General features: G+C 36.6%; 3 protein-coding genes across 6 annotated transcripts in view; all 3 read left to right on the top strand.

Moving 5' to 3' along the window:
• Window positions 1–9,520, top strand: part of LOC107626321 (putative disease resistance RPP13-like protein 1) — a 22,889-nt gene extending 13,369 nt beyond the window's left edge. Inside the window, exon 3 of the mRNA XM_021116645.1 lies at window positions 9,137–9,520. The gene's annotated coding sequence lies outside the window, so the exon portion shown is untranslated. The remainder of the gene's footprint in view (window positions 1–9,136) is intronic.
• On the top strand, window positions 7–2,865 carry LOC107626324 (pentatricopeptide repeat-containing protein At2g02980, chloroplastic). Of its 4 annotated transcripts, none has more exons than XM_016329185.2 (2): window positions 7–190; window positions 676–2,865. In XM_016329185.2, the coding sequence occupies exon 2, from the start codon at window positions 707–709 to the stop codon at window positions 2,519–2,521; it is 1,815 nt and encodes a 604-aa protein (XP_016184671.1). In that variant the 5' UTR covers window positions 7–190; window positions 676–706; the 3' UTR covers window positions 2,522–2,865. The 4 variants fall into 4 exon arrangements, with proteins under 4 accessions (XP_016184671.1, XP_020972309.1, XP_020972308.1 ...); XM_021116650.1 differs by having other exon boundaries at window positions 673–2,865; XM_021116649.1 differs by having other exon boundaries at window positions 626–2,865.
• On the top strand, window positions 5,066–9,037 carry LOC107628022 (putative disease resistance protein At3g14460). Its single transcript, XM_021116642.1, has 2 exons — window positions 5,066–8,806; window positions 8,936–9,037. Exon 1 carries the CDS (start codon window positions 5,094–5,096, stop codon window positions 8,787–8,789), a length of 3,696 nt encoding a protein of 1,231 aa, XP_020972301.1. The 5' UTR covers window positions 5,066–5,093; the 3' UTR covers window positions 8,790–8,806; window positions 8,936–9,037.

Raw genomic sequence — 15,335 nt, 5'->3', positions numbered from 1 at the left:
CCCTGGTCTTCCAGTCTCTGTTCAGCGTCTGTTCCGTCGCATTTTCGAGCCTCCATTCAGCCGCCGTTCCGCCGCTGTTCAGCCTCTCATCCACCGCTGTGCAGCCCTCCGTTCAGCCATCTCCGTCGAGTTTTAAAGCTCTAGCTCCCTCTCCCTCCTCTGTTGATTTTCAGAACATGTGAAAACTAAGGTGATTTCTTTTCCTTCTTCTTTCCTGTATTAATTGTTCAGTTTGGTTGTTGTTTTAATTAGTAAGTTGCTGTTCCAGCCCTTGTGATTTTCTGGTCTTGAACGTGTTAAGTTGATAATTTGCTAAATTACGGCTGGTGTTGTTTTAATTTGCTAAATTGTTACGTTGCTGCGATTTAATTTGCTAGATTTTTAATTCAGGTCTTGTTCTTGTTTATTTGCTAAATTGTTGTTGTTGTTGTGTACCTATTATTGTCCTTGAGATTATTGGGTTGCTGTGTTCTTCTCAGATTATTAATTTGCTAAATTATTGTTGTTGTTGTGTTCCTTGAGATTGAGATTGTCCTTGTTTTTTTGTTATTGAGTTGATGGATTTTTTATTCGGGTCTTGTTCTTGTTAATTTGTTAAATTGTTGTTATGATCCTTGCAATTGAGATTGTCCTTGATTCACTCGCAAACACTGAAACACTTCAATGCAAAAGCAGCAGCAAAATTGGAAGATTCACAATAACAGAAATGGCATCTTCATTATCCATTCTTGGACTCCCACCACAATTTCCCTCATACACAGACACATCAACAACAACTGCACTTCTGCCATTACGATACCTCCTTTCGCTCATACCCAAATGCTCCTCTCTCAGAGAACTGAAGCAGATACAAGGCTACACCATCAAGACCAATCTCCAAAATGACCTCACTATCATCACCAAAATCATCAATTCATGCACCGCCAGACCTACACCAGCTTCATTGGACCATGCACACCACCTGTTCGACCAAATTCCCCTACCAGATATTCTCCTTTTCAACACCATTGCACGTGGGTTCGTGCACTCTGATGACCCGTTTAGAGCAATTCTGATGTTTTCCCAAGTGTTTCGCTCCGGAATCCTTCCTGATGGTTACACATTTTCCTCGCTCTTCAAGGCTTGTGCAAAGGTTAAGGCTTTGCAGGAAGGTAAGCAATTGCATTGCCTTGCTATGAAGATTGGGGTAAGTGAGAACACTTACGTGTGTCCAACATTGATAAATATGTACACTGTGTGTAATGAGGTTGACACTGCTCGGAGAGTATTTGATAAGATTGATGAACCATGTGTGGTAGCATATAATGCTATCATTACTAGTTATGCTAGGAACAGTAGGCCCAATGAGGCGTTGGCTCTGTTCAGGGAACTGCAGGGGAGTGGACTTAAGCCAAATGATGTCACCATGCTTCTCGTGCTATCATGTTGCACTTTGGTTGGATCATTGGACTTGGGGAAGTGGATACATGAGTATGTCAAGAAGCACGGTTTTAATCGCAATGTAAAGGTGAACACAGCACTTATTGATATGTATGCCAAGTGTGGGAGCTTGGATGATGCAGTTTCGGTGTTTAGGCAAATGCGCAGGGGGGACACGCAGGCTTGGTCAGCGATGATTGTCGCGTATGCAACGCACGGACATGGTTCCCGTGCTGTATCAATGTTGGAAGAAATGAAGAAGGAGAAAGTGCAGCCTGATGAGATAACTTTTGTAGCGGTATTGTCTGCCTGCAGTCACAATGGATTGGTAGAGGAAGGTTACGAGTGTTTCCATAGTATGACTAATGAGTATGGGATTGTTCCTCATATCAAGCATTATGGTTGTATGGTAGATTTGCTTGGCCGAGCCGGACGCCTAGATGAAGCCTATAAATTCATAGACGAACTCCCAATCAAGCCCACACCGATTCTCTGGAGGACATTGCTATCTGCTTGTAGCAGCCATGGTAATGTTGAAATGGGAAAGCAAGTAATTGAGAGAATCTTTGAGCTGGATGATTCACATGGTGGGGACTACGTTGTTCTGTCAAACTTGTGTGCAAGATATGGAAAATGGGAAGATGTGAATTTCTTAAGGAAAAAGATGGTAGACAAAGGAGCAGTGAAGATTCCTGGTTGTAGCTCTATAGAAGTCAACAATATTGTGCATGAATTCTTCTCTGGGGATGGCGTTCATTCAACTTCGAATGCATTGCACCATGCACTTGACGAATTGGTAAAGGAATTGAAGCTGGCTGGGTATGTACCTGACACCTCTCTAGTTTTTCATGCAGACATGGATGATGAAGAGAAAGAAATTATTCTCAGATATCACAGTGAGAAACTAGCTATTACTTTCGGGCTTCTGAATACGCCTCCTGGAACAACTATTCGTGTCATGAAGAACCTTCGGGTCTGTGGGGATTGCCACAATGCTGCTAAATTTATATCATTCATATTTGGTAGGCAAATCATACTTAGAGACGTGCAGCGATTTCATCATTTCAAAGATGGGGAATGTTCCTGTGGGGATTACTGGTAATGGATTTTATTGATTCTTCTGCAATATTGAAATGATAGGTTGATTCATGACCAAAGAATTTAGTGCTATTATTTGTGCTTGGAATACCAACTCTATGCAGCCGAAAAGAAGAGATTTGTTACTTTAACACTGGGAGAGGAATAGGAATAGGAATGCTATCATCATCTTGGGCAAATTTAGGTAATTAATCAACAGAGTTGTACACACGGATGTTATAAATCACGTAATATAAGGATACTTTGGATAGTTTAGAACCTCAGATTCATTCTAATGTAATATAACTTATTGTTAGTATATTTTGACACTCGTGTTTATGTAAATGATGATTTTTGTATTTCAGCTTATGATGATATGATAGTTTTCGTGGAATTAGCAATTTGAATTAGTGGAAACTAACATGACTAATTTTTAGTTGTGCAAAACGTTAATTAGTCATGGTTCTGAAAATCGAACCGGACCGACTGGTTCAACCAGGTTAGCCAGGAATCGGTAGCCGGTCCGGTTAAGATAAAAAACTGCCTGACAAAAAACCAGTGTGCGAACCGGCGGTTAACTGGTGAACCTGCTTCGGCCATCAACGCTTCCTCTGCCGTGAGTCTGGGTTTAGGGTTTCAGCTTCGGCCCAGGTCTTTCATCAACGCTTGCTTTGTCTCTCTGCCCAGGTGAGTTTTACTTCGGCCCTGTTATTCCTCTTTCAATTTCATTGCTGTAAATTATTAGTACATCTTGAATTTGTTGTTGAAAGTTGAGTTTGTTGCTGAAATTATGATTTAGCTAATGTTAATTTGCTGTAAATCTCATATATATAGCCTTTTTTGTATAACTGGTGAACCGGTAATATGCTTACAAAAGAGTATATATATATATAACCTCTGACTTAGGTAGAAGACTCAAGGCTTGTAATAATTTTCCAAATACTAAATCAAACTTCAGATTCATTTTTCATTGCTTTCTATTCTCTTCTACCTTTTCTATTCTTCTCTTCCTCTGCCATTCTGTAAGATTTCTTCAAAGCAGCAATAGCCAGCATTTTCTGCCATTCTGTCTAAGATTGAGAATAAAATAACCTCAAATAATTGTCCTCTGAAATCACTGAAAAGGAAACATAATGTTATTTATTTATTTATTTATTTTTGGTGGCGTGCTAGCATTCAGCATGATCAGTGATCACCTCAGAAGACAATCATAAAGTTCATCAAAGTCAACTTCATGTAAAAAAAGAGTAAAGTTAATTTTTATGAAAAAGAAATAAAAATCTAACAAAATGAAAGGAGAAAATTATCTTACTTATAAGCTATCAAACATTAACTGTCCAAAGTAATACTCATTATCCACCTATAGTTATTGTATGGTTAAGGTGAGAAGAATTTGAACATAAATAGATAATCTCATTAGATAACAAATGATATCGAAAAAGAGAAAAGTGATAGAGAAAAATATAAAAAAAAAATTGAGGTATTTTTCTATATATTTAGAGGGAAGTGTTCTCCTTTTGTAAAAAAAGAGAAAAATTATAATTCTTAAAAAAGCTATTCAATTCTTATCATATTTTATACAAATTTCTAATTTTTCAACTCTATAATTTAGTTGCGTCATTTGACTGGTACTTAACCCTTTGCTCACCACACAAACCAAATGCTTCCCATAGCTTGTGCCTCAGAAAACCCCGAGAGTACTTCGGAAACTGCCAACCCTTTCATTCATCACCTTTCTTTCTTTCTTTGTTCTGATCCCATCTGATCTGCTTCACTTGAGATTCAACTATGGCGGCAAAGAGAAATGAGTGAGATAAATATGTAGTTGTAAAACATGACAGACTAATAGTAGTATAATGAGAGAGTCGCCACCTTATAGAAATTTCTTCCCAATAACTATAATTATATCATCTGTTAATGACCGTTGACTAGCTACACCTAATTTTTAGTTTACTAATTGCTAATGCACTACACCCTGTTCTCAAAATACTAAATTAATACGACAATAACAACAGAGTATGTCCACTAGTAACAATAAAATAAACAATAAAATCCTTGAGAATCAATAAAAGTGAAAGTTTCCACCATAAACCATCAAAATAAGAGAAGCAATAAGAAAAGAAGACAACATGTGAAGGCAGCGCTAATCAGTAATTAAGTAGTAAAGCACAAAAACATGTATTAACAAAGTTATTATTTTCAAACATGTATCGGTAAAAGAACCAAAAAAAACCTCCATGCATATTCAAGGAAAAAAAGAAAATGAATCATTGAATACAGATATTTTTGTTACAATTTATTGTTTCTGGTAAATTATTTTTTTATATAATAAACCAATAAACAAAATTTGTGGAAACAAATTATATGTTAAAATATGATAATTGAGAAATGAGAATAAAATATGAAAAGGTGAGAATTTTCAACATCAACTTTTTGGTGTACCTAAAAGTAACAAACACTTCCCTTAGCTTCTGTTTGAGAAAACCCAGAGACTACATTCCAAACTGCAAACCCTTCTTCCCTCATCCATCACCTTTCTTTGTCTCTTTCTTTCTTTGTCGTGATCTCATCCGCTGCACTTGAGACTCAATATAGTCATGGCTGCAAAACTCTATGGTGGAGCTTACCTCTCTCCCTTTGTTGATGCTATTTTGGACAACCTGTCTTCAATACTTGATGACTCTATCCTCAATGGAAATGACTCTGCCCTAGAATTGCTTGAAAGGTTGCAGAATTGTCTATATGATGTTGGACCTGTTCTTGATGATGCTGAGCTGAAGCAGTTCACTGACAAGAAAGTGAAGAAGTGGCTTGTTGATTTTCAAGATGCTCTCTATATGGCTGATGACTTGCTCGACGAACTCTCCACTAAAGCCGCTATTGCTGCTACTCAAAGGGATCCAGGTAACTCTTCTTCCTGGTCTCGTCTTGTTGATTCGTATATTGAAGATAATAGCGACATGGAAAAAGTAGTTGGCAAACTAGAGTTCGTTGTAAGACGCAAACGTTATCTTGGTCTGGAGAAGAGTGTCAAGGTGGACATGTCATGGAGAATTCCATCCACATCTCTCGTTGAACCATCGGAGATATGTGGCAGGAAAGAAGACGAGGAGGCCATACTGAAACTGTTGTTCGATGATGATGATGCTGCTGATGGTGATTTATCTGTCATTCCCATTGTGGGCATGGGCGGAATAGGAAAGACTACTTTGGCCCAATTGGTTTACTACGATGATAAAGTGAAGGAGAATTTTGATTTTCGAGGTTGGGTTTGCGTGTCAGCAGAGTTTGATGTTTTCAAGGTCACCAAGACTATTATCGAGGCAATAACTTCGACTTCTTGTAACTTGACAGATTTGAATTTACTTCAGCTAGATTTAAAGGAAAAGTTGTCTAGGCAAAAGTTCTTCATTGTCTTGGACGATGTCTGGAATGAAAATTATGATGATTGGAATAAGCTTCTAAAACCTTTTCAAAAAGGGGTTAAGGGAAGTAAAATTCTCATAACTACTAGAAGTAAAAAGGTGGCTTCTGTGGTGCAAACTGTTTTGCCTCATGAACTAACTCCATTGTCTGATGAAAATTGTTGGTTGGTGTTTTTAAAACATGCTCGTCTTTCAACTATTTCTATGAAGAATCCAACCCTGGAAAATGTCGGCAAAGAGATAGTAAAGAAGTGTGGTGGATTGCCCTTGGCAGCTCAAGCTCTTGGAGGCTTATTGCGTGGAAATTCTGATGTCAACTATTGGAATCATATATTGAAGAGTAAGATCTGGGAACACTCCGATGGCAAAATAAATGTTGTTCCAGCATTAAGAATAAGTTATTATTTTCTTCCTTCACATCTGAAGGAGTGCTTTGTTTATTGTTCCTTGTATCCCAAGGACTATGAATTTAGCAAAGATGAATTGATCTTGTTATGGATGGCAGAGAATTTTTTGCAACCAATAGGAGAAAAGACTATGGAAGAAGTTGGTGGTGAATATTTTGATGAATTAATTGCGAGATCATTTTTCCAACCTCATAATACTCGTGGAAACATATTTGTGATGCATGATATCATGCATGATTTAGCAATGCTCATTGCCAGAGAATTCTATTTCCGAGCTGAAAAGTTTCAGAATACAATTGAGGTTGATAAAACTCGTCGCTTGTCACATAATGCCAAAGGCGATTATCCAATGTCAAAACTTTTGAAAGTTTGTGATAGAATAAAGCATACAAGGACATTTCTTGAAATCAATTTGGAGTCACATATCCCATTTAATATGGAAAATGCACCTGGTATCTTGTTGTCACAGTTGAAGTACCTGAGAGCTTTGTCATTCAAATGCTTTCCTCTCGAATCATTGCCTGATTCAATAGGTGAGTTGATTCATTTGCGTTATTTGAATCTCTCTGAGACCTACATTGTGGCGTTGCCCGAGTCCTTGGGTAATTTGTACAATTTGCAAACCTTGAAGCTAATTCTATGTTGCAATCTGAAAATGCTTCCGGCTAGCATGCAAGATCTTGTAAATTTGCGCTATCTTGATATTAGGGGGACTATGTTACATGAGATGCCGAAAGGTATGAGCAAATTGGAAAGTTTGCATTTTTTAAGCAACTATGTTGTTGGGAAGCATGAAGAGAACAAGATCAAAGAATTGGGAGCACTGACAAATCTACAGGAATCAATTTCCATTACCAAATTGGAGAATGTGGGGAATAGTAGTGAAGCTTTGGAGGCAAGAATGTCTGATAAGGACGGTATTGATTCTTTGTGGTTGAGGTGGTCTTGGGATGAAGATGAGAATATAGTTGATTTCGAAGTTGAAAGAGATATATTGGACAAGTTACAACCTTCCATTGATTTGAAAGAACTAGAAATCGAGGGTTATAGGGGTACAACGTTTCCAGATTGGTTGGGGGATTCTTCTTATCACAACATCACCAAAGTTACTCTGGATGGTTGCAGGAACTGTTGTGTGCTTCCTTCACTTGGACAATTGCCCTCTTTGAAGCACCTTACAATTTCAAATTTTGTAAATCTGGGGATTGTGGGTGCTGAGTTTTACTTCTGCCAGAACGATAAATCTTTCTTGGAGACGCCATTTCCAATGCTTGAAACACTTGAATTTTCGTCAATGCCTTGGTGGGAGAAGTGGCATTCATTGGAGTTCAATGCATTTCCCCGACTTAGGGAGCTTACCATAAGTAGGTGTCCGATGTTGAGAGGAGATTTGCCCAATCATCTACCATCTTTGCATTCACTTGAGATCCAGAATTGCGATCTGCTTAGTTATTGTGTTCCAAGAACTCCTGGGATGACCTCTTTAAGGATAGAAGGCAGCAATGAAGTGAGAATTGGGGAGCTACCTCCTTTACTGGGTAATCTATCAATTGAAAGAAGTGATCATCTAGTGCAGTCCGTGGTAGAGGCTATTACCCTCACGCAATTGACTTGCTTGACGTATTTACGCATCTCAGGTTGTTCCTCTCAAATATGGTTTCCAGTGAGTGCTATTCCCCCATCACTACAACAGTTGAAGATATCTGAGTGCAGAAAATTAGAATTCCAAATGGATGAGCAACATCACTCCCTGCAGGAACTACTAATAGAAAAAAGCTGTTCTTCACTTACATCCTTCTCGTTGTTGGATTCTTTTCCAAATCTCGTGCGGGTTCAAATCATGTACTGTAAAAAGATGGAGTCTGTTGCGATATCACGCTCTCTTCCACGTCTCCGTTCTTTAGAGATGAACCATTGTTGGAGTTTGAAATCCGTGTCGACACTATGGATGGCAGCACCTCAGCTAGAGCGTCTCGCATTAGTGGCTTGCCCAGAGATCGATTTGTCTCCCACAGGGGATCCACACCGTAGTCTGAGATCTCTTAGCATCAGCTACTACCAGAAACAGGTCATCTCTGCAGCATTCATGAATTCCCAATTTCATGGGTTAACTGATCTTCACATTGAAGGTGCATACCGGGAGAGTGTAAGTGTGAAGTGTTTCCCAAAAGAAGGTTGGTTGCCTGCCTCACTTGAGTCTCTCTCACTGATTGGCATGAAAAGTGTGGAGACGTTGGAATGCAAGGGACTTGCCCACCTCACCTCCCTCCAACGATTAAGAATTGATGGATGTGCCAAGTTGGAGAATATCGAGGGAGAAAAGCTGCCCGCCTCTCTAATACGACTCACCATCATTCGAAGCCCTTTGTTGAGTAAACTCTGCGAGATGAAGGACCCACAGCTTTGGCCCAAAATTTCCCACATCCCCGGCATTCTAGTTGATGATAGATGGATTTGGTAATCCAACAACTTCAACAGGTAACTCTTTCTCTCTCTCACCACATTATTCGTATTCTCTAAATATATTTATGTTTTGCACCATCATTTATACTCCGCATATACTAAAGTGAGTCACTAGTTTTCATTCTTCATTCCCTTCTCATGCAGATTATCCATGGACCCAACAACACAACTTCTCCGCCTATGCTTTTGCTTTCGCTGCATCAACAATATTCAATCATTGCAATACATAGGCCTGATTGCTAAGAATAGTAAGATTTTTATATACTTTATAAATTTCAATAACGTGGATTACTTAAAATATATGATAACTTATATGTGGTGGAAACGACTGAAACTTTCTTGCAGAAACCAATTCAGCAACAATCATGGACACAATTGAGCAAGTCACCATTGCATTGGAAAATTTAATTCCTTAGCTTCTTTATGTTTTCTGCAACCTATACCCATACCCTTCTGAAGATTGAGATTTTTGGTTTGCTTCTACTTCCTAGAAACCTCATGGTCATGGTCGTTTTTGGAAGATTCATGTTAGTACATTCTTCTGCAGACATGTATTTTTTTTAATTTGGTATTTTTGAAATTTGATTTAGATGTGACATATGCTACTATATTGGTGAATTACCTTGGCGTTTATTAGTGGAGCAGTGTGATTAATTGTTTTGCACCATTAAGCCTTTGTGATTTGAGATTTTTTCTTCTTCTGTTTTTTTGTGTATTGCCTCTAATTAAGAACATTACTTTTCTCATATTCTTTTATTAGTATTTCATGAAACTAAAAGTCTTTTCTTGACAATGTCAATTTGAAATTATCAAATGATGTCGCTTTATCTCAGAACAACTAGCAATTAATAACTTATTATAAACATATCAGTATAAAAAATTAAAGAGCAAAAATATTATCTTAGTTTTTTGTGTAAAATTATAACATTTTTGTGACAAATTTTTCTTCCATTCTAATTCTTAGTGTTTCTGTTAATTATGCAGACAATATGTATGCTGCTATAGTAAGATTAACTAATTAGAAATTTTCATGTGTAATTTTTATTTTTCTTTTCACTCTCATGATATTTATGTTGACTAAATCAAATCAAAATAAGATTCCTAATTCCTTTTATGAATCTTATGTAAATAGAATTAATTATAAATCTTTTCCTTTTTGGGTTTAGCTTAATTTTAGGGATTTTATGATTAGAAATCTTTCCTTTATTTTAGGCTAGTATTTTTTCCTTCTTTTCTATTTTCTAGTTATTTCTATTTCTGTAATTCCTCTATAAAGAGGCTGATTCCCTGTACATTTTATAATACAATACATTCAAACACTTCAATTTGGTATCAGAGCAGGATCTCTGCACTGTGCCTCTGATTTATAGCTATGGCTGACAGTTCCTCAGTCATTAATCCTGAACAGAAGGAGAACACCACTCCTACTCCATCAGATTTAAAATCTGAGCAACGGATACTAGTTAGTGGTGACTCCCATTCAGTTCAGATCACCACATTTCGACTCAATGGGTCAAACTACCTTAGGTGGTCTCAATCAGTTTAAATGTACATTCGTGAAAGAGAAAAGATTGGATACCTCACCGGTGAGTAAAGCTAGCATAACGTCACTGACCCACAATATAATATGTGGGATACCAAAAATTTTATGGTGATGACATGGCTGGTGAACTCAATGGAGGAGGATATCAGCAGTAACTACATGTACTATACCACAGCCAAAGAATTGTGGGATAGTGTCAAGGAGATGTACTCTGATCTTGGGAATAAATCCCAGATTTATGAACTTACTCTAAAAGCTAGAGAAATTCAACAAGGGGGTGACAATGTCACCAAATATTTCCACACATTGAAGCGGATCTTGACCACTTTAATAATTACAAGTGGAATTCAGCTGCTGATGCCAAACACCACCAACAAACAGTGGAAGAAGGGAGGATATTCCAGTTTCTTGTAGGCCTCAACGTGGAGCTAGATGAAGTTCGTGGCAGAATTATTGGAAGAGCAATCCTACCCTCAATTGGAGAAGTATTTGCTGAAGTTAGAAGAGAGGAAACTCGTAGAGCTGTGATGATGGGAAAAGGCAAGACTGAACAGACCTCTTTGGAGTCTAATGCACTTTTAGTGGCACCTACTGCACTTAAAAGTTCATCAAATCAGAAGCACCCCTCCAATCTTTGGTGTGACCACTGCAATAAACCTCGTCACACCCGAGAAACCTGTTGGAAGATTCATGGAAAACCAGCACACCTTAAAGGCAGCAAACCTGGTCTCAAAATACGCTCTACCCCAACTGCTCATGAGGCTGAAAAATCATCATTGAGTAAGGAACAGGTTGAGCAGCTCATAAGGCTGTTAAATTCCAGTTCTGTGTCTAGTACTCCTAGTGGTTCTTTGGCTCAAACAGGTAATTTTAGTATTCCTATGTCCCTTAACTGCACCTCAAACTTGAATGCACCATGGATTGTCGATTCAGGTGCATCTGACCATATGACCAACCTCTCCCCTTTATTTAAAACTTATTCTCCTTGCTTTGAAAATGAAAAAATTAGAGTTGTTGATGGTAGTTTTTCATCTATTGCTGGAAAAGGTACAATTAAACTGTCCAAAAATATTGACCTAAGAAATGTCCTACATGTACCAAAGCTTTCTTGTAATCTTCTCTCTATTTGTAAAATCTGCAAGGATTCCAATTGTGCTATGACATTCTTTGACACTCATGGTATTTTTCAGGACCGGACTTCGGGGAAGATGATTGGCAGTGCTAAGATGATGGATGGGCTTTATCACTTTGAGGATATTTCGGAGGATAAAATAGCTCAAGGATTTAGTGGTATAAGTTCTATGCCTATAAAGGACCAAATAATTCTCTGGCACAATAGACTAGGACACCCTAGTTTTCCATATCTCAAACACTTGTTTCCAAGTTTGTTTAAAAATATTGATTCTTCCTTACTTAAATGTGAAAGTTGTATTCGTTCAAAGAGTCATAGAGTTCCTTATTACTCTCAACCTTATCATGTATCTAAACCTTTCCACTTGATTCATAGTGATGTATGGGGTCCATCGAAAATAACAACTCAATTTGGAAAAAAATGGTTTGTAACTTTTATTGATGACCACACACGACTATGTTGGATCTATCTCATGCATGAAAAATCTGGGGTTTCTAAAATTTTTCAGTTTTTTTCAACAATGGTAGAAACACAATTTGACACAAAAATTTCAATATTAAGAAGTGATAATGGCACTGAATACTTTAATAAAAATCTTGGTGAATTTCTTCAAAAAAAAGGTATTCAACATCAATCTACATGCCCCAATACACCCCAACAAAATGGCATTGCTGAAAGGAAGAATAAACACCTTCTTGAAGTAGCACATGCCATTATGTTTGAGGGTAATGTTCCAAAGTATTTATGGAATGCTTTCCTGAATGGGGAGCTAGAGGAAGAGGTGTTCATAAAACTTCCACTTGGATTTGAGGTTGAACTAGGGAGGAATAAAGTGTGCAAACTAAAGAAATCTCTCTATGGATTGAAACAATCCCCAAGAGCTTGGTTTGAACGACTTGGAATGGTGGTGAAGGGACTTGGTTATACTCAAAGCCAAGCTGACCATACACTTTTCTATAAGCATTCAGCAGCTAATAAAACTGCCATCTTAATTGTATATGTGGATGACATTATTCTGACAGGTGATGACTTTTTGGAGCTAAAAGACTTGAAGGAGAAGCTTGTCAAAGCATTTGAAATCAAAGAACTTGGCTCATTAAAATACTTCCTTGGAATTGAATTTGCAAGGTCTAAGGAAGGCATTTTTATGAACCAACGAAAGTACATCCTAGATCTTTTAAAAGAGATGGGATTACTTGGTTGTAAAGCTGCTGAAATACCTATAGAGCCTAACTTAAAATTGAAGCCAGCTGAACCAGAAAATGTAATGGACAAAGGGAGATATCAGCGGTTGGTAGGGAGGCTAATCTATTTATCCTATACACGTCCGGATATAGCCTTTGCTGTGAGCATGGTAAGCCAGTTTATGCATTCACCTGGTCAAGAACACATGGATGTTGTCTTTAGAATCCTAAGGTACTTGAAAGGGTCGCCTGGGAAAGGGTTACTCTATAAAAAGCATGGACATCTTCAAGTAGAAGCTTATACAGATGCAGATTGGGCTGGGAATGTCATGGATAGAAGGTCAACATCTGGGTATTGTACTTTTGTTGGCGGAAACCTGGTTAGTTGGAGGAGTAAAAAACAGAGTGTTGTGGCACGAAGTAGTGTAGAAGCTGAGTTTAGAGCAGTGGCTCATGGAATATGTGAAGCAATATGGGTAGAGAAAATCCTACGAGAACTAAAAGTTTCCATTTCTCCACCAATGCGGTTGTATTGTGACAACAAATCTGCAATTTCCATTTCTCATAATCCAGTGTTGCATGATAGAACTAAACATGTTGAAGTTGACAAGCATTTTATCAGGGAAAAGATTGAGAGATGACAGATTTGCATCTCATATGTTCCAACCACGGAACAATTAGCAGATATTCTAACTAAAGGATTACCCAAGAAGACTTTTGATAGCATAATAAGCAAGCTGTCAATGAATGATATCTTCAAGCCAGCTTGAGGGGGAGTGTTGACTAAATCAAATCAAAATCAGATTCCTAATTCCTTTTATGAATCTTATGTAAATAGAATTAATTATAAATCTTTTCCTTTTTGGGTTTAGCTTAATTTTAGGGATTTTATGATTAGAAATCTTTCCTTTATTTTAGGCTAGTATTTTTTCCTTCTTTCCTATTTTCTAGTTATTTCTATTTCTGTAATTCCTCTATAAAGAGGCTGATTCCCTGTACATTTTATAATACAATACATTCAAACACTTCAATTATTTATTTTTATTTAGGTTATTTTATAATGTTCATATTCTCTTCTCTTTACTTTTATACAAGATAGTAAGATACTATATATTTTCAATGTTATTATTATTCCTCTTTAATAAGTATAAACATAATTCATCCTCTTCTTTTATACTCAATCCTTTCTATGTTTATTATATTGGATTATAACGTACGATTCTTTTTCATTTTCTTTCTCACTCTTTATGGTATTTATTTTTCTTTAGGTTACTCTAAACTTTTCATATTCTCTATACTATATGGCTTCAATGTTAATGTTATTTTTCTTTAATAGGTATAAATTGAGTAATAAAACATAATTCATCCTCTTCTTTCATACCCACTCTTTTGTTTACTATATAAATCAACATTCACTTCACACATCTCCACTCAATAATACAAGCTATAAGTTTCAGCCATTTACTGATTTCTATTTACAATGTTGTTACTAATTTTGTGTTAGTATTGTCACCTTCCACATTCATAACTATAATTCAGATTCTTGTTATGCAGAGGCATGCATTACAAAAAACAGTAATATTACAAGAACATGGACATGATTTATATACAGATATATAGATTTGAGATAAAATACAAACCGAAATTTGAGGTGCATAAGCTGAGAAGAGTCCATAAAATTGATCCATGTAAGGATACTTTGCACATATCTAAAAAGGAAAAACAAGAAATGAAACTTATTATGTCCATGAATAATTAAGTTACCAAGAACATCAATTTCTTTTATTTTTTTGAGTTTCTGTACCATAGGCTGAGTGAATCCAAGCTCAAAACGGTTTCGAGGGTCAGCAATTGATGGCTGCAAAGATAATGTTGCTTACGACTTTTGGGATTCACCTGAAATTTGCAATCTTCTGGAGAAAATTTTTTCATTGGTTAGCTAAAGATAATCTACAATAGCATATATAGGACATTTTTATCTGATAATATAATTGAATAAATAACCATTTGTACACATGAAAGATAGAAACGCTGACATATGTACGGATGTACCCACACTAAATCGAAACTAAACTAGTACCCACGCAAGATGATCTCCGTGTGACAAAAGTACCCTGTCTTTGGAGGGTTGGAATGCCACGTAGGGTATTTTTGTCACACGGAGGGTCATCTTGCATGGGTACAAGTTTAATTTCGATCTAGTGTGGATACATATGTCAGTGTTTTCATCTTTTATGGATACAAATGGTCATTTATTCGATTTTATTCAATCAACAATTTCACTGTGGCTTCAGCATATATAACTTTAGCATCACAATAAAAAGTTGTTTCTAGTTTATAATCTATCACTTGTGGTAGAATAATGCATAATAATCTCAATTTTAATTCATCCTAAATATTAATTAAGATTTAGTGGAACTTTCTTATCCTACTATAATTTACATGAAAGAAAAAAGGACAAAGATATAACAAATATAGTTTAAGGCAATAAGATAATATTAGTTAGAAATCATTTTAATTACCAAAAATACTATCTACATGCATATTTAAAAGTCATATTTGCTCTGTTCCTTTCTAATAATACAGTAGAATCATTGATATTTGATATAGTCTTTTAAATCTGATGACAAAAAGAGAAAGAATACATGAAGAGAAATTCTATCATATAAATCACTTAGAGATAAT

The sequence above is a fragment of the Arachis ipaensis genome, chromosome B02 (genome assembly GCF_000816755.2).
Source record: "Arachis ipaensis cultivar K30076 chromosome B02, Araip1.1, whole genome shotgun sequence".
NCBI classification, from domain to species: Eukaryota; Viridiplantae; Streptophyta; class Magnoliopsida; order Fabales; family Fabaceae; genus Arachis; species Arachis ipaensis.
The sequence above is the reverse complement of the archived record's forward strand: the minus strand, read 5'-3'. Positions and strand labels throughout refer to the sequence as shown.

Coding starts and splice junctions, on each gene's coding strand:
- LOC107626324 (XM_016329184.2), top strand. CDS start 608: ATGATCCTTGCAATTGAGATTGTCCTTGATTCACTCGCAAACACTGAA.
- LOC107628022 (XM_021116642.1), top strand. CDS start 5,094: ATGGCTGCAAAACTCTATGGTGGAGCTTACCTCTCTCCCTTTGTTGAT.